General features: G+C 37.3%; 1 protein-coding gene across 1 annotated transcript; it reads left to right on the forward strand.

Moving 5' to 3' along the window:
* Window positions 1-104: 104 nt before the first annotated feature.
* LOC131790574 (active breakpoint cluster region-related protein) lies at window positions 105-20,068 on the forward strand. The gene is made up of 26 exons (XM_059107791.2): window positions 105-1,941; window positions 5,149-5,345; window positions 5,784-5,894; window positions 6,513-6,698; window positions 7,495-7,605; window positions 7,796-7,838; window positions 8,147-8,199; window positions 8,342-8,455; window positions 9,014-9,077; window positions 9,334-9,409; window positions 9,725-9,798; window positions 10,261-10,397; window positions 10,628-10,753; window positions 11,338-11,419; window positions 11,723-11,790; window positions 13,347-13,389; window positions 13,857-13,922; window positions 14,899-14,996; window positions 15,368-15,469; window positions 15,646-15,708; window positions 15,970-16,079; window positions 16,182-16,243; window positions 16,463-16,540; window positions 16,975-17,109; window positions 17,648-17,753; window positions 18,192-20,068. The coding sequence occupies exons 1-26, from the start codon at window positions 177-179 to the stop codon at window positions 18,463-18,465; spliced, it is 4,344 nt and encodes a 1,447-aa protein (XP_058963774.2). The 5' UTR covers window positions 105-176; the 3' UTR covers window positions 18,466-20,068.
* Window positions 20,069-23,056: the final 2,988 nt, after the last annotated feature.

The raw sequence follows: 23,056 nt of genomic DNA on the forward strand, positions 1-23,056 counted from the left end.
CGCTGTTTTAGCCAGAAAAGTCGAAAAGACGTGCTGCCGAAGACGCCGAATGTTACGTCACGCATTATCGAGACAAACTTCGGTTAACCTCGTGTTGCCTCGGAGAGAAACAAATTACAACTGGACACTCCACTGAAAAGATGAAATTATGAGGGCAGAGCTAGATTGAGGAAATTATGGACTACAGAGAAGCCTTCTTAACTGCTTGGAGGGACTTTCATCCGAAAGGCAAGCTTCCTGACACAGACTTTTTGCAATTTTGTGATTTTGATGGAGATTTCGCATCTGACGAACATGTTTTGGAGCGTTTCAATTTGTGCAATGAAAGACTTGAGGACGCTATTCGCGTGTTTAAAAGCGAAGGATTTATTTTAAAATGGCTCAGAGAGGTTCTTAACGTTAACATCTCTAAAGGAAGAGATTTAGAACTCGAAAGAGTGCTAAACGTGTTCTTTCCATGCGAACTGAATCAGCCTGTGTCGTGTCCGCAGGACATTGCCTCGCCTTCCGTTGCCATAGAAGACGTAAAAAAATCGGATCGGGACGGTTTTGAGAAGTCGTCCCCGCTTGAAGACGAAGAGAAATATTTAAACAATACTTTTGCACCTGATGAAGAGTGCAAGGATTTTAGAAAAGACGCTAAAGTGATATTTCCTCCTCGTGACGAGCCAAAACTCGCTTTGGACGGAAGTGACGGGGAGTCGTGTTTCAACGACAACATACAGGGGACGTCTGGGGTCGACTCTGGTAAATTATTTAGTAGCGAAAATAATGAATTCGATGAAGAGAAAAGCTCGTCACACGATGGCATTAATATAGCTGAGGGTAATAAACTTTCCGCCAATAACAATACAGAAAAGGAAAGTGTAAACGATGTCGGGTTAACAAGGAGAAATGATCAGAGAGACCCCACGGGTTCTTCAGAAGACGAAGAACCAGAAATGGGGGACGAAACGCCAAATTTAAATTATCCTGAACGAAAGAAACCAACTGGTCATAGAAATCGAGCTCTTGCCAGTGTGTTCTCACCTCTAGCGAAGGGGATCAACAAAGCTAAATCGAAAGGAAAGAGTTATTTAACGCGTCCGTCCGGCCCAAAACATAGGCGACATGATTCTCACGGCAGCACGACAAGTGGCGATGATGTGGACTTTTCAGATCATGCCGAAAGTAAAACTTCCGAAAATCTTGAAAGTGAAATTTTGTCAGATTCTAACGAGGTTGATGTGAAGTCACACGATATTTGTGCGGCAAATCAGTTTAATATGGCAGATGAAGGCGATAGTTGTTTGGCTCCTATCGATCGAGGAAGTCATGTTGACTTTACAAGACAGGGATTCTCGGAGAACAATGCTTTGGACAAGAAAGACTCAATCTCTGAGGAAGACAGGTGCAAGAAAGAGAAGATAGCTGAAACACCCGACGTAATTATCGAAGTTGTTGATGAATTGATATCCTACTTGGAAGGAATCGAGGTCGTGAGTAGCGATGATCTCGAAGGGGAATCGCCCCATGCGTCTGAGGGAGATGACTTTATGCTATTTGGCGGGGTAATAAGACCACGGAAACCCCTACGATCACGAAGACAACTCGATTCCGTTCTCTCTGCGGGTAACGTTAGTTTGATGAGCGCTGACTCTTGCATGAGTCCATGGGCTATAGATGTTGCTGTCTCTGAAATGCAGTCAGCTGATTCATCAGAACAAGAAGACAATGGAAATGATTCCAATGATGTCGGACCCACTGAGAGGGCTTCCCCTAGTCACCATGTAAAAGAAATATCCAAGCAGCCAAATGTGGAGGCTTCACCTCCACCTATCAGACCTCCACGGCGTAGTAAGACTGAGAGGCGGTCCCGCACTGTAGGCTCACCAAAGAAACTAGGGCCAGTCAGTGCTGATGATGATGATGTCTTTGGAAAAGATGACAAGGGATATGAGGGTATGTTGTGATCGTACTTTGAGAAGAAATAATCAGCACTGAAAATTGGATACTGCTGACTAAGTGGCACATATTTCAAAAATAGTTTTAAAAATGCACGAAAGTTATTTAGGAAATAATTTTAAGGAACACTTGTCATAAATGCTAATGATTGAGAAGCAAGATATTATCTTTAATTTTCTTTTGAAAGGAAAAGGTAAGCATTCATTTGAAATAAACATTGTTTCTTTTACAGCTAGATTTTTCATAGACTCTAGTATACTAAAGCTAATCTTTCAAAGAATTTTTGTCTGTATCCTAAGTTTGTTTATATTGTTATATTGTATGTGTTGAAGATATTGAAGAAGCAATTATAACTGTCTATATTTTTTTTCTTCCTCCTCCCTTTATGATAATATGTCATGGTTGTTATTGTAATAACATATTTTCAAACTGTCATTCAATATTTTTAACATGAAGTCTAACCTATTGACGCTCTGTCATTACTTCATTTTCTCTTCTACATAAATTAGCACCAAATTATCTGTGTAAAAATTCATTTAAGATCAGAAAAATTAAACAAACAAGCAAACAAATGATAACAACAGCTTCACAATAATTTGGAATGCTTTGTTTGCAAAAGCCAATACAATACGTTGTTTGAACTTATTGTGAGGGCATAACGGACATAACAGACAGTGGATTTAAAAAAAAATTATTTAAGGGTGCAAAACTATGACAATACAAATTTTTTTTTTGAGGTGAAAGGCAATTTTTTTTCACAAAGAGTTGAAAACAAATGTACGAGTAGACTTAAGGTAGGCTGGAACAAGATACGGAAGGTTTGAAATTGCTTTCATTTATCTTCCTGCTTTTGAAGTGATTAATTTTTTGTTCTACCTTACAAGGTGACAAAGAGTTATGGCATACATCTGTAATTTTTGAGCAATATGAACTTAAAATTTTCCGATGATTTAAAACTGTCTAGCATACACAAACAGTAACTCTGTTGAATGGCAAGAGGAGCTTAAAGTCATTGAATTAGATGAAAAAAGGTTTCTAAGATTTAGTAACTGAAATAGTGTTAAGCAACAAGCAACAAAAGTTAACCTCAGTGTGTGTTGCTTTAAAAGCATACCATGGTTAGGTCTGCCACAACACATTGTAATTTCCTTTCAATTTTTTAAAGACTAGGACTTTCATTGGGAATACTGTATTGGATATTTATTAACTGAAACATTTTTTCTTGGAAATAGAAGGCTGACAGATGTAGCAAATGAAGGATCTCTCTTACCCAACTGCTTTAGGATGGTCTTGTTTTTGAATCATATTGAAACAAAAAATTAAATCATGTTTATTATATTTTGATAATATGAACTGTGACATTTTGTGTTTAAGTATGATACTTTCAATTCAACAGGGAGGTTTTCAAAAGACATAAACTGTAAAGAAAAAAATCTTGTTTTGTGTAGAGGTGAAAGTCCATTTTTCTTGTTATTTGTGATAAAAAAAATTATGTTAAGAAAATAGTCTTCTATTATTTTATTATTTCAATACATTTAGATAGTTTTATGAAACTTGTGGTCACATAAGCAAACATCTGTTTAAAATAAGTAATATTTTCTTTCTGAACTTTGGATTTAGAGATTTCTGTTGTGTTTCTTTCTGTCAAAAAAAATTTTGTAAAACCACAGTTTAGTTGCCAACTCAAAATTTTCAATTTTCTGCTAGAAATATTGTTACTCTCTGAAGAATTGTGATATTTATTGCTTTTAATTTGAAACCTTGAAAATTCCTGGTAATTGGCTCATTATATAGATTCACTTTGTGGTAAACATTTTGATAAAAAATTTCTTTCATTTTCCCAACCTTAGCCCTTTCAAAATAAAGTTGGTCCTTAAGAGTGTGTCTCCTTAAAAGCAAAGTGCAGATCATGTAATTTGTTTTCACTATCTTTAAGGCTTTTTGGTTAAAGTACAGTTAAGATTATAATTTTTGTTTTTTCAATCATAAAAGAAAAATTGGTCACAAAAGTGCACTGATAATGTTTTCAATTTCAATTTTGTTGTAAAAGCTGTCTGGGTAAACATAAATTTCACATTTTAGTGGTTATTATCATAACAAAGGTACTGTCAGTACTGTCTCTGAAATCTTTTGAATATTTAAATAATTTGTTCTTTAACCTGACTAGTTTTTCATTTTCTTGGGGAGTCAATAGTCTTATTCATACCTCATTTATATGAACATGTTATTAGCTGTTTGTGCATCTTTAAATCAATTTGCAAGTTGAAGTTAAAGCAATAACCTTCTTATATAAGTAAAAGGATCAAAACATGGCTGAATTTGCATAATGTGAAGAAATTGCACAACAAAATTACTTGAAAAGTATGAGATACACCTTTCTACGGTAGAAATAATTATGAATTAAAACAGCTACATTTGTTATACTATCAGCAAAATAGTTTTACCATTCTTTACTGGTCGCTGAAAAATGTATAAAAACATTTTTAGCTGAGTAGGATTTTAAATTTGCACTCTCTTGAAATTTTATGCTTTTAAAGAAAGATAAAAATGCTAATTTCTAAATTATTTTAATAAAAAAACATTAAGCATGGTTTACCTGTCAGTTACTGAATAGATCCATTTTGAGAAAGGTATGAGCATTTTTTCAATGAAAATTGTTTCCAGTAGTGTACACTGAAGACACACATAGTAGTGTTAATAAGTCACTTTGTTGAGAACATCTTGAACAAAAAAAATTGCATAAACTACAGATGTATTTCTATTAATGGTCACTCTTGATAAATTGAAAAGTTTTCAAATTCCATTTGCCTACAGCTGTTGCAGTTATGAAAACTTTCAAAACATTACACTTCCCCTTAACCTTGAAACACAGTCTTGGGTACATGGAATTTCCCATAAGCCAGATAATAATTATTATGATGGTAATAGTAATGGTAATAATAAAATGAATGTTGTGGTAAAGAAACAAACAAGGGTGAAGTTGAACTGCATGTAGACTACCCTCTCCTCTAGGGATGTCCTACAAGGCAATTAAGGGGGAGGTGGAGAGAGAGAGAGGGGGGGGGGAAGTGGCTTTTTTTGGGGAGGGGTGGGAGGGGTTTAACTGAACAAGCCTGAGTTCAAGTGGAAAGTCTCCTCGTTTGTATAGGATCTGATCATAGTCAATAATATGAATGTTGTATATTTTTATGTGATTGTCACTAGGGGACTATGACTCTCTCCCTCGTTTGCCAAAGAGGAGTGCTAGTGAGGTAGTTCGTCCTCGGAGCCAGGGTTCAGAAAATGAAGAACTCAAGAAACTGCGCAAAGCAAGAGGGGCCCATGTTGTTATTGGAGATCATAGTGTTGATTTTTCATCTTCGCCTGTCCCTTCTCCTGGTGGAAGTCCTGCAAAACATGTGGTATGTATAGTTTAAATTATTCTTGATGACCATTTGAAGTCCTGTATTTTTCAATGGTTTTGTTCATTAACCAAGGTCTCTGCTGGGTTAAAATCTGTAGGAAAATAATCCAAAAGCCAACATGTGGGAATTACTTAAAGAGACATCAGCAGTTCTCTTGATGCTTTGAGCTCCAATGCAGCCCCTTTTGTCAAGGAATTGGTTCTCTGTCTTGCTGCTTTTAAGTGGATGCATGTTCCCCACCAAGTCCTTTCATGAAACTGAAACAAAAGAATTTGAATATAATGAAGACCATGGAATAAGAAAAGGGACTTTTTATTTAGCAATAGTAATTTGTGACCCTCAAGCAACATGTCAGGGTAAAAAACAAGAAAGGAAGCAATACCTCACTACCGAGTGGTAATGTACCATTGTAACATTTAACTTGTCATCTGTTAGGATCCTGGTGCTGGAGACAAAGCTGAAAAGCTGCACAAGAGAAAGTGGGTTGTTGCTGGAGTGCTGGATGGTGAGAAAGGATATTTGGAATGTCTAAACTTATTATACAAAGTAAGCATTTTTACATCTTTCTTTTCGTGGTTGGTGACAAAAAAAAAAAACATAATTGTCTGTTAGGGTTTTTTATTTAAATGACTGAAATACTGTGGATGCTCTCATTGGTCTATAGGCTTTGTTAGATGAGGGTACAACTTTGCATTGCCTCATGATAACAGTTAGGGGTTTGCAGAATGTCTCAAGTTTAGGCTATGTTAACATGGAGAAAGTCCTCAATTAGTTATCATGAGTGAAAGTGATTCAATTACATTTTTTAACTTCTAAAATTCTGTATATTTTAGCCCTCTTGAACATGTATATTGCAGCATCTATTAAAGTAGGCTTCAGTACACTGCGGACTATTTGCAGCATCAGTACTAACACTGCCAGAGTTCGTTACTCCAATTATGTGCTGTATAAGATTTAAAATTACTTGCAATGTTCATGTTATTATGGTGCTTAACCAACATTGGGAACTTGCACAGTTTTTCTTTGTTAGATCCTATTGGTAAAAATCTGAGTTATAGCTCTTAAATGGAACCATCTGTAAATTAGGTTCTTAAATAATTTGTGCTTTGTCAATGCATAACATGTGTGTTTAAATGTTTCTTTTCTTCCAATTGTTATTTTCAGCACATGAAGCCTCTAAAGTTTTCCATTGAATCATCACATCCAATCTTGACCTCAGTTGACTACAACAAGATTTTCCACAAACTTGATGAACTGCATACTATGCACAGCGCATTTTATAATGAACTTGAGACACGTGTGTCACACTGGAGCGACCGTCACCTTATAGGAGATTTATTTTTGAGTTTGGTAAGCAGTAGTTTTTAGTGGAATAGTCTGGGAATTTATTCACAAAAGGAAATATGACATTGTGGTTTTTTAATGGAATTTTTAGAGCTGTATCTTTTTTACAAATTTATGCAATTTCCTGCTAAATTGTTTTATTTCACTGTCGAAGAAAAATCAGTTTATTTATCTTTGGTGTTCACTCATTTAAACCAAACATACTTGCGATTAATCCTTTAACTCTCGTGAGTGACCAAGACAGAATTTCTCTTTACAATATCAATATAATATGAACCAGATGAGTGATGAGAATAAAGAAAAATATCAATTTGGGGATAATAAGTTGATCCAATACTAAATTCTCTGAACTAACATCACAAGAGTTGTATGGTTGACAGTAAGGAGAGTTACAAATTTGATCTTGGAGTTAAAGTGTTAAAAGAGATTGTAGTATTAAATATCAACACAGCTTAGTCATGTGAGTTCCTCACAGGAATAGAGGCCATCTAGCCATCTCTCTGACTAAAATGCAGAATTACATGGCTGAATTTCAGTGGTTAGAGTTGTTTCTCATTATGTATAACTCATTTCTCCTGATTGAAAACTCTGTGTTGCATTGTTAAATTTGTGGCTCAGGATTCAACTTTTTAGTCATTGGTTATCTATTAAAGAGATATTAAACAGTAATTGTATTTTTTGTCAGTGAGTTAAAAAAAAATTTCAGTTGCTACCCATGTAACAAGGTGTTGGCAAACAGAACCATCTTCATCATAGTTTTGTTTATGTTTTTCTTTCCTTTTTGTTTTCTCTTTGCTTATAGGTGGATCAGTTTGATGTGTACAGAGAATACATATCAAACTACAATACTGCAATGTCGACAGTACGTAAATGCAAGGCAAGCAATGAACAATTCAACAACATCTTTTCTAAGGTATGTTTTATTGTGGCTCATGTTATTTACTGAAGGCAGGTATTTCATTGATTGATTATTTTTCTCTGTCATGGGAGGGTATAGAAAGAATTTGTAAAGTTCATTTTTTGATCACAAGGCAGAAAGTGGATAAGCTCAGACATTGAGGACAATTAACAGATGTTGTCTTTTCTATGTTTCTGCTAATCAGGAACTTAGAGTTCAATCCATTCAAGAAGTGACAACACTAGAAGGTATGTTTTATTAGTAAGATACCTGAAATTAGTGTGCAAATACATCATAGGCATGTTCTGTAGAAGCCCCCAATTTTCTGTTGTAGGTGGCACATTCTGTATATTTCGTTGTACATAATCTTAGAGAATTTGGTGTGTTAACAAAGAGAATACTTAAGCCAACGAGTTTGCTTATTCTCCTCACGTGGTTTCTGAAAAGTGTTTTGGAAAAATCCTTGCTGGTCATCTCTAGAGGTGTGGTTAAGATCAAAATTTAAGAGATCTAAAAGACCTTTTTAATTTGTTATGATTACTTTTTTTTTCGTCAGCTCTTTTCAACAAACCAGTGGAACGAGTTGGCCGCTATATTGCTGTCCTAAAGGTTAGTTGTGACTTACTCAGGCTTTCTGCTTTCTAATGCACGGTGACTGGTCAATACAGGATCTTCTTCATATAGGTTTTGCTATATTGTTATCAAATGAGGTACAGCTTAATGTTTCTGATGATAACATGCTTTTACTTAGGACTTGATCAAAGAAACTCCTGAGGAGCATGCGGATTTTGAACTTTTAACAAATGTGTTGAACCAAACCAAAGACTTCCTAGCAAAGATCAATGGTGATGAAAGAGACGGAGGGGTAGGTAGACTGAAAACTTTTGCCCCCCCCCCTCTCTCTCCCCCCCCCCTACACTTCTCGGAACAAGAAGCTCGATAACATCCGGGAATTTATTGAGTCTGTTTCTTGCATAGTTTGTGAAGAAATCGTAAAGATACCAACAACTCAATGAAGGGCACTTGAAAACGTTCCAGATAAATAGGGTAATTTGGTATTATCGACTGAGTTGATAACGTAAATTGACCACCGTAAAGAGTTTAAAGGTTGACGTTTCGAGCGTTAGCCTTTCGTCTGAGCGATTGGGAGAAATTACCCTGTTTTTACTCTTCCACCGACGCAGCACCACAGATTCTTTAGAAACTTACCCCCCTTGTTCCAGATAAAGAGACATGTTAATTATTTTCTTTTCAATCCCTTTTGCAAGGGATCAGGAGAAGCTCGTGTTCTCGGCTTGCCTGGGATTGTTTTCATTTTAATTTGTGAGAAAAGTGTCATAGGGTACAAAGGTATTGGCATTGTTATAAGTACTGATGTTGTCCTGTTTGATTTTAATCAGAATTAACTTTTGAACTTCCATAGGGATTGCAAAGAGTGAAGCGAGATCATAGACTAATCAAAGATGGATTTATAGTAGAACTCTCAGGTATTTTCTCTTTAAATCTCTTTACCCTTTGTGGTTCTCAATTATAGCCAATATGAATTTCTTGGAGAAAAAGATAACAGTCTCTAGCTGATCACTGGCCTGGTTGCTAGTGAATGTATCGAAAGGTTAAGGAGAAGTTACAAGTTAGCAATAGTAGGAGTAAAAGGGATAAAAAATAAATGTTGTGTGATGACATTTTTACTTCAAATCCCTAATGGTGAGAGAATGTAACAATGACTTTTTTCTTTTTTTTCAGATGGAGCTCGCAAATTTAGACATCTTTTCTTGTTCAATGACTACATCATATGTACAAAGAGAAAGATAACAGCTAGGTATGTTATGGCAATTGATTTTGGTGTTGGTTATAGTGATTCAGGCCTCACATATTTCTCACATATTTAAGGTTTCAATAACTTTGACATGAAACTCTTCTCGCTGTTATTGTTGCCTGTCGTCATTAATACATATAAAATGATGCAATGCTGAGATCCATCGTATCTTTACTTCAACCTAAAAAATTCAATTAGTCTTTTGGCAACTCCCATCGACCTGAAAAACATTTTACCTCTTTTCTTGAGCCATTCGCCCATTCATCACCACACACTTGATTGTTTTTTCAATGAGGTGTCTCTTCTAAATGTTTACAGGAGCGAGCAATACGTGTGTAAATGGTATCTCTCCCTGCACGATTTACAGTTCCAGCCCACAGAGAACTCAGAAGGTTTGTGTATGCATAGCTTGTACAGTTAGTGTTAGGCTAGAACGCAATTTACAGGCCTTAGTGCGCGACTTCCTGCTCATGCGTTCGATGCTAATTCAGTCAAAACGTGCTTCTCCCACGCAGGGTAGTCCGACTGAGCACGGTTACCTCTTGAAAGCTATAACTTGCTTTGACGGAGTGTGTAGGTTTGATTTGAAACATTTTCATTGCAAGTTCAAATATGAGAGATGAGCTTTGATATGTATTCTACCAAAACTTTCAAACCAGGAAAACTAGAAAATGCGCGGTGGTAAGTAAAAGGGAGGAGGGAAATAAAAACCATTCTAACTAATAAATTCAAGTTTGTATTAAACAAGCAAATTACATGAAGGCTTCTTAACGAACGAACTTCGACCGTATCAGTTATTACTAACATGTGAAAGTCTCTCCTTTTTTTTACTTATTTGTTTATTTATTTTTTAGCGCCACAAGTTATACCAGTGACAAGCAAAGGTGACTTTGATTTACTGAAAAGCAGGATTGCAAGCACCAAAGCAGAAATCCGACGAGAAGAAGGAGTGAGCGGACTCAACAGTCCTGATTCCTCACCTTCAATGAAGGTATAAGAAATTGAAATTTCCCTCTGGCTTGGTGAATTCAAAGGCTTTCTGATTAAAGTGGCAAAGGAAGAGCATGCTTTCAACGAGCGCTATTGTGAAAAGAAAAGTGTTGTTCGAGCGAGTTGCATCGATTTTTGAAACTTGGTTTGTTATTAGGTTTTGGGGAGGTGAATTGACTGTTCTTTCCTTTGCTTACTCTCTCTCATTTTTACTGTTTTTTTCCTTTGCAGCGACGTCGAGCACAATCAGCCTCCAAAATTGTCGAGAAACTGAAAAGGCGGCTAGCTGAACAGGAAGCAGCTCTTTTGTTAGCCATTCCCAGTCTCCCGGTTACACTCTACCACAAACAGGGCAAGGTTAGTTGTATATGCTTATAATAGACCAACTAACTATAAACGTGCTCTGACATTTCAATTTTCTTGTAATGCACAAGGAAGATAACAAAAAGAACTAGGTTACTTTCAAATATCCTGGTTCTTTTTGGTATTGTTCGCATGCATTCTTAAAAGGGAGGAGAAGGATCTGGGAACTGTGACATGACTTGTTTAGCGGTAACGACAAGCTTAGTAACACCGTGACGTTCAAGCAACAGCTTCGGATGACAAAAGAAAGAAAAGGCTTCAAAATTGGCTGTGTTTTGAACCTTATCTCTTTTTTTAATTTTTCTTCCAATTTTGGCATTTTGTAGGAATTATGAATCGTTAACACTTTTTGTGTCAACTTTTTTTCTATGATCGTTGTTTTTGCAACCCCTGGAAAGTTTATATACAATAGCGAAAACATTGCACATTTAAGAACGGAATCAATTTTTTTAATCAGTCACGTAGTTTCCCGATTTCAATTTTAATAGTAGTTTTTTTGCACACAAAATACATTACTTCTACAGAGAAAAAATTATAAGTTTTCGGCAATCATGGACAAACTTTTTTTAACTTCACAGACATACACATTACTCTGTAAAACTGATGTCGAAAGAGCAGAATGGAAGGAAGCCATCATTCCTCTTTTGGAACAAATTCAAGGTAAAAAAAAAAAAAAAAAGCTATTGAATTGATATCAGAACCATTATCGCTTCTTTCTATTAATAAAGGACGACTCGAACAATGCCTAAATTTGATTAACGCGTCAATATTGACATGTTTCAAAGCATTTTAAAATCGATTTGCATATTTGAAATAAATTGTCTAGCTTTCATCGTTTCAACGTTTTCGTTATCTTTTGACAGATACCGAAACAGCGCCTTTTCTAACAGTGTCATCTCTCTTGAAAAACGTCACAGTCAGCCATCATGGCTTTCTAATCACAAGCTTTATTTTTTACCTTAGATAATACAAGTGCTGAAGTACAGCTTAGTGCGTTGGAGCTTCATCACTTCCTAGAGGCTTGTAAGAAGGTTGGTCGGTTCATTTGTTTGTGGAATTCTCTCCTTCATATTGCAAAATTCAAAGGTAATAAAATTCTAAATGACAGCTCGTTCACGCTCTCTATGAAAAACCCGGAGTGAGGAAACTGCTATTATTATTGGTGTTTTGGTAAACATCCTCTCTGATTGGTCGAGTGGTTTTGTGTACCGCGGGTAACGTATGTGAGCGGTATACTGCAGGGATTAATGTGACAGATTAATTACACTTCAGCCCATCTATTTATTCAAGCCTTCCTCGACTCGGTAATAGTTACGCTGAACTACTGAACCAATCTTAAGCTCGCGTCGCTCCCTGTTTCGTTCGTCTGCCCTTCATGATCATGGCGACAAAAGTTAAGTTCACTCTCTCTCCGAGGCTTGCTCGGAGAGGATCGGAAACTCATGCCGAATTTGGTGAAAAGCCGAAATCGCCTCTTCTTCGTCGCGGCTCTTGGTCGCCAAACATACGACTCCTTCGAAGAGGCTCAGACTCTAGTTTTTTAAAAGACTCGCACTCCTTGGTAAGTAACATCATGGTACTGACTTTAGGAAGATTGTAATTATAAGCTTGTAAATACTGAACTCGCTAAATTTACGTTAGAAAGAACTGGAAAAATTCACTAAAGTATGGAAGCTTATAACACTTGGCATTGTTTGTACAAGAGATGTTGCAATCGTAGACTACGATGAGAATTGCTCTTGAAATTTTCGTGTTATTTCATATGTTCTTCCTTGTATTTTTGAGAGCGCCTCAGGTTGTTTCTTTCGTATATCCATGCCCAGTTCAGATTTTGCTGTGTGGAAATCAATCGGAAAGAATTAGTTTTTCAAATCTCGCTTGAGCAGTATGTTATCAGTTTGTAATCCACTCAATCTCGTACATTTTTGACATTTTCATCGCGTTTAAACAAACACTATACATTAAACATCTTTTGTCATTGCGATACGAATTGCAACGCTGTTTCCTTTTTCAAAAAATATCACAAATACATCATTGTGACGAGGTGTTTTCGTTCAGCCTCATGCTGCGCAAAGGAAGCTTTTTGTCACAAACCGAACTTTGATTAAGTAAATATCGCTTAGTCCACCCAGCCCGGAATGTCTGTGTGACAAATTGTTGTAATAAGATTTACAAGATCTGTGATAAATCACTTTTGCGAGATTTTGGCACACTTTCAAAGGATCATTTAGTCATGTCAAGTCCAAACCAGGCAGACCTTTTTCGTAATAAAATTAACACCTAACCCGATCTTTCCGTATCCGCCAGTCTAATTGACGGATATTTAATCGCCAGATTTTTTTACCTTTGAGCACTCTCACGTTATTTTAAGTGACCCTGACAAACTAAAATTGGAACAGACATTTATAAATAATAAAAAAGACAGCACGAAACAGGAAGCCGCAAGGAAAACTCCTGGGTTTACTGTTGGAAAGGACTCAAACTGGCAATTAACACCCAGTATTATCCTGTCTTGTCCACAGATCAATTGTGTAAAGATTTCCCTTTTGAAAATATCGTGCTAACTGATATTTCGTCTCTCTTTCAGCTGAGAACTCAGAGGTCATTAGGAAAAGTATCCATGAAGGAAGGTACTGGACGCGATTTTCTAAGTCCATCCTTCATTTCCTTTTAGGATTACATAATGATAGCTTAATTAAAGTTAAATCAATGTTTCTCTTTCATTGAAATAAAATGTGCTTTTCGCTTAAAAGTAAAGATATGAAGAAGAAAAGGGAATACTCCTCTCACAGGCCAAAGCCCTCCAATAAGCTTTCGCTAACATCAACTCTAAACAATTTTTATTACTCTGTCTGGGTTAGGTTTGGAAATTTCTTGAAACACCTCGCGTAATTACTCTAATTACTTCACACCGTGTTGAACTTAAAATTCACAGATAATTGTTTATAAAGCTAAGGTAAATAAGCGCAATCATTTTTTTCCTTCTGTTTCGAGAAGGGTGATCTTGGAACGTAAAGGTAACGCTGAAAATATTCTGCTGATATAAGCCTGGAGGGATATTTCTCGCTCACTGCATATTTTGCTCTTTATGTTGCAGACAAAAGTCTCCTCAATGGACTGTTATACGTTCATATACACTCTGGACGCGGATTTCACAAAAACGGTAAATGAAAACAGAGATCATCAGAAATTGTGGTGTTATAATCCAGACTTCCGAAGAGCTTACATTAAAATAGATTAAATATGAATTAAACGCCCACCAAAACTTAGTAGACGCACGTAACTGACCCTAAGCATAGAAGGAGCACGTAAGCGAACTCGTGTAGGCTTGTGATTGGCTAGTGCAACAGCACTTCACAACAACTTCGCCGTGATTGGGTTATGCAGGTGGAACGAGATTTATGAAGGCTCAGGAAAAAGTAATTAACAGGAAATTGACTCTTTGATTAAAAGCAATTTATTTTTGGGAGTCTAGAAAAACGTTCTGACCAATTTAGACCTACATATTGCAAATCCTAACAGTTTGTGAGAACAGAGTAGTGGATTGAACATACGTCAATGGCTCTCAGACTGTCTCTACAAAGTCTATTAACTAAGTAATAAGGGGAGAAGATAGACAACCCTATAGCTGACTTCATGTAAAGCTTGGATATGAATCTTCGCCTTTTTTGTAATGCGTTGCTGCCATTTGCCAGAACATGACCGCATTTCCTAAGAGTCAAACCAAAAGCAGATTAATAAAAATCAATACAATTGAAAGGTAATTGAGAACAAGGGAATTTACAAGAGAAATATGTATTCTCAATATGTTGATATATAAAATTCGTTAACGAGAGTCGATGAGTTGGGGAAATCAAACTGCTTACAGCGCAGGAATACCCCACCAAGTTAGCGGCCTGTCATATTATGTTTACACCTTGTTAGTTAAGTAGAAGGCGTGAGTTTTCTATACTTTTGCAATCCCAGACAGTTTATGACGTTCAGTTGGAAATTACAGTGTGTTCAATAGGATGGTGTACCCATCCCCCACAAAAGCATTTCACTATTCGAACAAATATGATTTTTTTTTCTGCTGAATGTGGTTTCACATCCATGTTTCCCTTCAGTTTTTCCTAAATTCTCCTTGTGTTATTATTCAGATCTCAGTTGCGTGATAGAAGTTGATCATTATGGACAGTTTGTTCGTAAAGCCAGGACAAAAACGTGTAAAGCTTCAACTGACCCTGTATGGGACCAGGTAAGAGGAGGAAAACTTGACTTCCAATTACTCCGACTGGCCGCCTTGCATCCCCCTTTACTTGCCTTACGAGAATATGATGTGACTGTCTCGGACAAATGCGATCGACTAGCATACTTAGCGGGAAGGGGTTGGGTTAGTGGTGCTCTCTATTCTTTCTCAAACGATGAAAGAAACAACAGGTTTACTCTGTGCTGCTGAAACAATGTCTTGTGTAGACTTTCAGTTTTAAAGCCTTCCAAGAGTCATCTTATGGGACTCGCCGGGCAAAAATTTAAAATCGCCGCCAGAATGGTTTGACTCCATCCTTTATCATTAGGGTTGTAAAACGCGTTCCTCGGTCAGTGCTAACACCTTTATTTGTTCTATAGGACTTCGATGTCGAGGTAGAAGGAACAAGAGAACTCAAGCTGCATGTTTATAGCAAAAGCAGACTTAATTTTGATGAACACTGTGCGCAAGGAAAAATAGAGGTGAGGTGTTGTATATGCTTCTCGCGCGCGGAAATTAGTGCAAGGCGAGCGCCATGGGCAAAAACAGGGAATAATCAATCACGCCTGTGGGGTTGTGCGCGTTCGTTTAAATAACTTCTGAACTTGAACTAAAACGTGTGGCTTGCTAACAATTCTTATCTTTTTTATTGCTTAAGCTTGTAAAGGAAAATTTGAGGGATCTGAAGAAACAGACCATCACAATAACCTTAGACAAGCAGGTAAGGAATAAATAATTTATTTATCTCTGTATACAGTAATGAAGTAGGTGATGTCACCCCATCACTACGTTTCAGCTTTACTGATCAATTGCTGGTCACGTAAGTTCAGTTGTCACGCACCGTATATAGATTTTTATCAAGAATGCCCTGTGATCATTGCTGTCTTTGGCTGAAAGGAACATTCAATACTCTGGATTTTAGCTGAAATAAAATAACCAATTTAAAGCACAGCCATAGTAACGTATTGTGTTTGACTTGCAGGGTGCGGTAACGCTATCACTACAGTATTCCAAGACACCTCATGGGATTCAACGGAAGAAATCTTACAGCGAGAAAGGTGTTTTTGGAGTTGATATTGCTACAGTTTCAAAGTGAGTTAAATGTCTTCGTTTGTTTGTTGTGGATTGACAATGTTCAACTGTCGCTTGTTAAATGGTTTTATGATTTACCTTTGGTATATGTTTCTCTTACAGACGAGAAGAAAGTGATATTCCCTTAGTTGTGATTGGTTGTGTACAGGAAATTGAGAAAAGAGGTGGGTAGAGTGAAATCGCATCAATTTTTATTCCAGAATGGTTTTGCGATTGCGAGTCCTAAAGTTTGCCCAACAAATGCGTCAGCTCTATCTTTTGTTTTGTTTCGTTTCACGTTAGCAAACCTTCAATGAGTGTGCAATACAGCGAAGAACTGGATTGACTGCTAATATCTTTAAAATCCATTGTTCAAGTTACCGTTGCATCTCGTCTTGTTTCAGGAATAGAAGAAGTAGGAATTTATCGCTTATCAGGAGCAACTTCAGATGTCCGAAGGCTAAAAGACGCGTTTGACAACAGTAAGTGCATTGCATACAGGACGAGGTAAACGGTATGGCTATCGATGAGGCCGTAAGCTGAGCTTTATACATAGATTTGACCCCAAGCTTTGGAGAGATGCTAAAGTGGCTCATTCCTTATTTTCGACCCGTTCTAATCGTTTCCATCCTCATCCATCCTTGTTTCGTCTTGCTCCATTATTTGCTCTATTTCGTTTCTTAGTTACCGAACTAATATATTGTAGCCTCCTTTAAGATGGAGTAACTTTTGCATGATACCAAAAATGAGTTAGAACAGAGAAGCAAAGTTCCTTGAAATCAGGATTTTGATCGTTTTGCTGTCTGCCATCAATGCTAGTGTCAAATCCACAATGAATCCTCCTGAAAGCTACTTTCGCCGCCGTTTCTAGTTTGTCCATAGCTGACTGATTTCCTTTTTGATTAATCTCTTTTAGACAGTCAAAGTGCTTTAGTGCAAGTTGCTGAGGCGGACATCCATGCTGTGGCTGGACTTCTGAAGATGTACCTCAGGGACCTTCCAGAGCCACTCTTTACCGACGACCTTTATATCAAGTTTGTTGAAGCAAACGGTAAACCACTTTTCAATTCCTTATTAGTACAATAATACTAATAATACGTACTGCATGGAAAAAAAATACCACTTCCTCGGAATTTCAAATGTGGGTTCAATGGGTTATGGGGTAAGATTATTGCTGGTTAGTCGTCAGCCCTGCTACACGTGTTATATTATTACGGCTCAACATAAAACGAAGAAAAGCGATCTTATCAAAACAGTCACCCTGGTCAGCAGTGGCACCTCTCCTGTCGTATACCTTCATGCAAAGGACACAAAGTAAGGTGCTGAAAGAAAGAATTCTGCTCTATCGTTTGCATCCAGGGAAACTCTTTCCCATGCCCCCCTCCTCTGTGGTTGGTGTGACGGTACGAACCACTCCAGGGCCCATTATTGATTGCTTTACTGGTTGATACCTACAAACTGAAGCAAGTGGATGTGGTGTTTTGTAGATATATATGTACACATAATCTGTATATTTTTCTTGTTGTACACAGTAAATTATTTTTCTCGATTTTTTTTTCTGACATCGAGATACTTGTTTTTGATTTTAGGAATTAAAGATCCCGAGGAAAAAAAGAAAAAAATGATGGAGTTGTTTGAATCTTTACCCAAACCAAACCGGCTCACTAGTATCTATTTACTAGATCATCTAAGAAGGTAATGTGTGGGGTTTACACACTCATAGGAAAATATAACGATAGGAAGAGACATTGGAGAAATGCAAGCCGTATTTGTAGTTGTGCATAATAAGATTGGGAGAGATGATTAGTCACACAGTGTATTCTAAGTCGAGCTTTGTGTTGAAACCGTCAAAAGGTCATTCGGAAGTATTGATTGGTTCAGAGCCACCCTCTGTTTGTTGTTTGCGATGCTTTTCAGTCTTCTTCATTCAACTATCCGTGCTCTTTCCTGTATTACTGTCGTACCCAACTGATATGTAGTGGTCTTTTTCAAGGTCATTTTGTGGGGTTAAAAGAAAAAAAAAACTAGCAATGTTTTGGCATAGCTCTCTTAACAGTGTAGTCATTCACATGCGGATCGCGTTTGTTTTGTTACTCTAGTGAGTACTTTATGGCTAAAATATGTTGCTTATAGATTGAGTGAGCATCAGGAACAGAACAAAATGGGACAAAATAACCTGGCAACCGTTTTTGGCCCGAACGTTCTTCGGCCTTCCTCGGCCGACACGGATCCAACAGATCTCGCTAAAGGAACACTCGATGTCATGAGTCAAGTCGGTATCTTTCTGTGGTTCTTAAAGTTTTGCTCTCTCCAGCTCCCGGAAGATCCACAGCTTATGCGTAGACTGGATCCGAATAAAAACGTCGAAGTTGCGCCCGCGTTAGGGCATGAGGACAGACTTATTTGATATCCCACCATGCACTTCAAAAGTTGACCTCGATCTGATGATGTACTCACAAGAGCATGTACAGTTAAAGTAAACGCGTAACAATTATATGAAGGAACGAAGAACTGGGCGCACTAGTGTGTTCGCCGTATTAGAATAGTTATCCTAGCTCCAAGGAGTTGCAGGTTTAAACAATGGACGAGAAATATTCTCTATTATTTGACTTGATTTACATTCGAAATTATAGGAGAAAACGTTGCAAATGTTTGCACAGGTTAGTTCATAGATATTTTAATCAAAGAAAAAATTTAGTTTACAGATGTTTTTATTGTTAAAGTTTTAGTTCTTTCAAAATGGTTTTATCTGTTTTATTTTCGTAATGTTGAAATTCTACTCGATATCTTTATTTGATTTTTACACTTGATTTTCGTGAAAATGAATGTTTATTAAGACCTTTTTGTTCGTCTCCGTTAGTAAAGGAAGTCATGAGACGGAATTCTTAGCTGCTAGATCATGACCAGTTCATCTTGCTTAGCTTTGTCCTCCGAACTAGTCAGAAGGCGCTCAGCGGAAGTTAGTTCTATTTCTGTAAGCTAACTTTTCATTGCGCTTCTGTGAGAGGGACCAAGCTGATAAAGACAAACTGTTCGTAATGATGAAATTTTGTTGATAATTCTTACTACTTTTTCATGAAAGGTCTTTTGAAATAGATTGTTCAGGTTTGTCAACCAACCTTTTTGACGCATATGCTAAATTTCTACTTTAAATTATGATTCAGTCAACTTTCACGAAATGGATCAAAAGATTGTACTATTCTAAGCGGTTGTTATATATCCTAGATACGAGCAACAAAAAAGGTATCAACTATACTATGTCCTGAACAGATATTCGCATTTTTATATGACGTATATATTCGATCAGTAGTCTTAGGCGTAAGTAAAAAAAGTCTCAGTTCTAAATACGGAGGAGCTCTAATATCGAGTAGGATTATTTATCAAACACCAAATATATTAAGTTATTTTAATTGTAAATTAAGGCGAAAAATGTCGGTTGAAATAATTGAGCAAGATAAACTTATTAAGCAAGTATTTTTGTCGACAGAATTTCAAAAGATTTCCTATACACTCTTAATGTTTTAGGTGAAATCTAACCTATTATAGCAATACTTTTACTGAGTTTCAAAAGCCATGCGGAATTGTCTGGTCTGTGATTGGTTAAAGAAACTTTGTCCACATCTCAAATGAGAAGATACAACAATTAACCAATCGTAGCATGGTCACTCGCGTGATATTGGCGTGCTCCTAATTGGCTGAAATTTAGCAGGTTTGCTCTGGTTGATGAACTGCAGGACGTTTCAAATTCGATCATGGCAGAAACAGAGGAATAGTAAATGGAAAGGCTTATGTGACGTTATTTTGACGTTAATGTTAAAGGAAAATGACGTCAATTTGATGTCATTGACATGAAAGAAGAAAGTTGTTTACAGTAGCATGGAAATTACAAATTCTAAACTGACTGTAATCTTAAAGAAATGGAATGGTACAGTGTGTTGGAAGTTAAAGCTGTTGTAAACAATTTTGATATTAAAAAAAAAACGTTTGTTTCAGTTGTAAACATTTTGAATAAATAATTTCCTCTTGTAGAGAGTATGATTTTCCTCGACACAAACGGCTGAGTACAATGAAAGTTTGTTTGAGCAGGTGTATCCACAGAGCCACGAACATATCTTTTTCTAAAATCCTTGTGGTTGTTTCCTGGTCTCATTTCTTCGCCAGACGAAAATTTCCTTTTCGTGAAGCTGCTACTCACATATGAAGTCGTCCTACTCCATAAGTCAATTTCCTGTTCTATATGATACAAAAGTAGACTTACTGGAAACCTACCACCCTCAGATAGAGCATTAACATTTAATGCAAACAAGATAAATGGAAAAATAGAGTTCTTTCGATATTTGGTAAGATTCCTCAATTCGTTGGGTTCCACGCCCCCTCCTTTCCACTTATCTTCTTGATTTAAAAAATACATTGCAGGCGGAAACTATTGGGCTGACGTGGTGGGGGGAGGGAGTTAGAGGAGGAGAACTGAAGGAAAAATGGTCTGTAGAATGAGACGTTTCATCCATCGTTTCTGTTATCAGACTATTTGTTAGGCCCGTGTTATAAAAGGAGGTCCCTCCGCATTATTTCGGCCCCATTCCTCGAGCCTCCTTCCCTTACGCGAATTCTCTCTTCAGTCATTGATAATCCTGTTTGGCCATGACGTACGCGGACAGATGGAGATCTAAAAAATATTTACGTTTGTAGTAAGCTTCGTGTTTGATGTACTTTGCTTGGTCGAGTTAACATCATAAATCAGCGGATTATTCTCTATTTTCCCCATTTTGACCGAGAAAAGCACTGGACTTTGATAAGGCAAAGTGTTTTATTATTCATAACTCGCCTGCACGCACCTTTAGACATGAATATTCAATTATTTCACTTCACGTGTACCTTCGCACGAGTAAGAAAATGGCGATTAATGGTAAATCCAAACTTTGTTTTTGGACAGGAAGAAATCAACCGCAGACAACACGCTTGGGTCCAAACTCGTCCTTGGTACCTAAGCCGTAAGTGTTCTTCGCCTTGGACAAACTCAAAGCCTAAGAGAAATGTGAAAACAGTCAAATAGAAGGGCAAGTCCGTCGAACACCGAAAAGTGATCTTGTTGGAAGTTGAACTTCGTGTTGAGAGGTAACTTGTAATCACCCAAACATTTGCTGAAATGCTATTTTAGGTAATCATTAGATATCAATTGTCTCTGCTTATTTGTTTTCTGGTGCGCAAAAGATGATTTCAAACTTAGAATCCAGAATTTATCGAATTCAACGGCGTTAATTAAATGCACAAGGCTGCTTGCTAAGGTACAATTTATACGAACTTCTGAAATTACTTCTTCGAGAATGAGGCCTTAGTCACTCCTCTACATAATTAAACTTAAAGCCATTGTACTTCCTTGTCTCTTAAAACTGAGGTTTGGCATGTTAGTCGTCAAAGTTGGTAAATGCCGTCTTTTATGATTTTGTACGATTGTTAAGGGTAATGACAGAGTTGATGATAGTGATTGACTGACCGACTGACTGATTGATTGACTAATGAACTGATTTACTAACTGACTGACCGACTGATTAACTGATTCACTGGCGGACCGACTGACTGCCCAGCTGACTGACTGATTCACTGATTCACTGACTAACTGACTGATTCACTGACTGACCGATTCCCTGACTGACTGTCTGACTGCCTGATTGCCTGACTAACTGACTGATTGACTGCTTGCCTGCCTGCCTGTCTGACTGACTAACTGATTAACTGACTACCTGACTGACTGACTGACTGACTTTCTAACTGCCTAATTGACTGACTGCCTACCTGCCTGCCTGTCTGACTGACTAACTGACTAACTGACTGATTGAATGACTGACTGACTGACTGACTGACTGACTGCCTGCCTGCCTGCCTGCCTGCCTGCCTGCCTGCCTGCCTGCCTGCCTGCCTGCCTGCCTGCCTGCCCGGGTGCCTGCCTGCCTGCTTGACTAACTGACTGCCTGACTGATTGACTGACTGATCGACTGACTTGTGTTAAAGCTTGGTGCTTGTTTCAAGTTAGCATCGTTACTCCAAAGCTCTTGCCATTAGGTTGCTCAATTATCATTTGAAGAGTTAGGTGACTCTGATCTCGTTGCAGAGATGTTTGCAAATGTTTGCACAAAGATGTCTTGACATGCAGATTGATAGTACATAATATTACAAACCTGGAGTCTTAATTTGACTTATGCATTACAAGCACAAAGAAGCTAAAATTTGAGTGCCAAGAGCCTGTAATATTGTTGTGGCAACTTATAAGGTCAAAACAGGTTCAAGAATAATTAGGCATTTTTTCGAGAACCGTCTCAAGGAAATTGACTGAGACCTCTGGGGATATCAGTAAATCAAAGAATTGGTGTTTAGGGAAAAAAAAAAAGCTTTTTTGACCAACCCTGATCCCTCTTAATTCCAGTCGGAAATTATACATTTACCTGTAAAGAGTTTTAATTGGATTAATGTAAGTCCTTGTATTTCCAACATATTCAATTGTCCTTCCTCTTTCAATAGACAGGCTTTGGCCACAGGCAAGAATGAACGAAGGAAAAAATCATACAGTAATAGAAGATAAAGGTGAAAAGAACCACAAGGGAGAGGATAAAAGATAACTTTTTCTGGCGAGGTGAGTTACTTGCACCTATAAATATCTAATTTTACTATTATCTTACTACAATGGGTAACAGAACATGCAGATCACTATCTGAGCCGTGAAGTCTTGGGAACGATATAACTTTAAGATCTGCCACTTAAACTGAAAAAGGCCAAAATATCTGTAATAAAAGAAAAACAAGAATGCGACGGAGACCTGGTTTATTAGCTCTTTCATCACCATGGCAGTTTGCCTTGGTGATGAAAAATGTTTTTCGTCAAAGCAAAAGTAATATATTAGTTTTCCAATTTAGACTGTATGACGCTCAACGTTAAGAAAGTGTCTAACTTGAGAATACGGAGAATTACTGTCAGAAAAGCAAAATATTTTCCCGGCTATTTTT

Source organism: Pocillopora verrucosa, chromosome 2, assembly GCF_036669915.1.
Source record: "Pocillopora verrucosa isolate sample1 chromosome 2, ASM3666991v2, whole genome shotgun sequence".
NCBI lineage: Eukaryota > Metazoa > Cnidaria > Anthozoa > Scleractinia > Pocilloporidae > Pocillopora > Pocillopora verrucosa.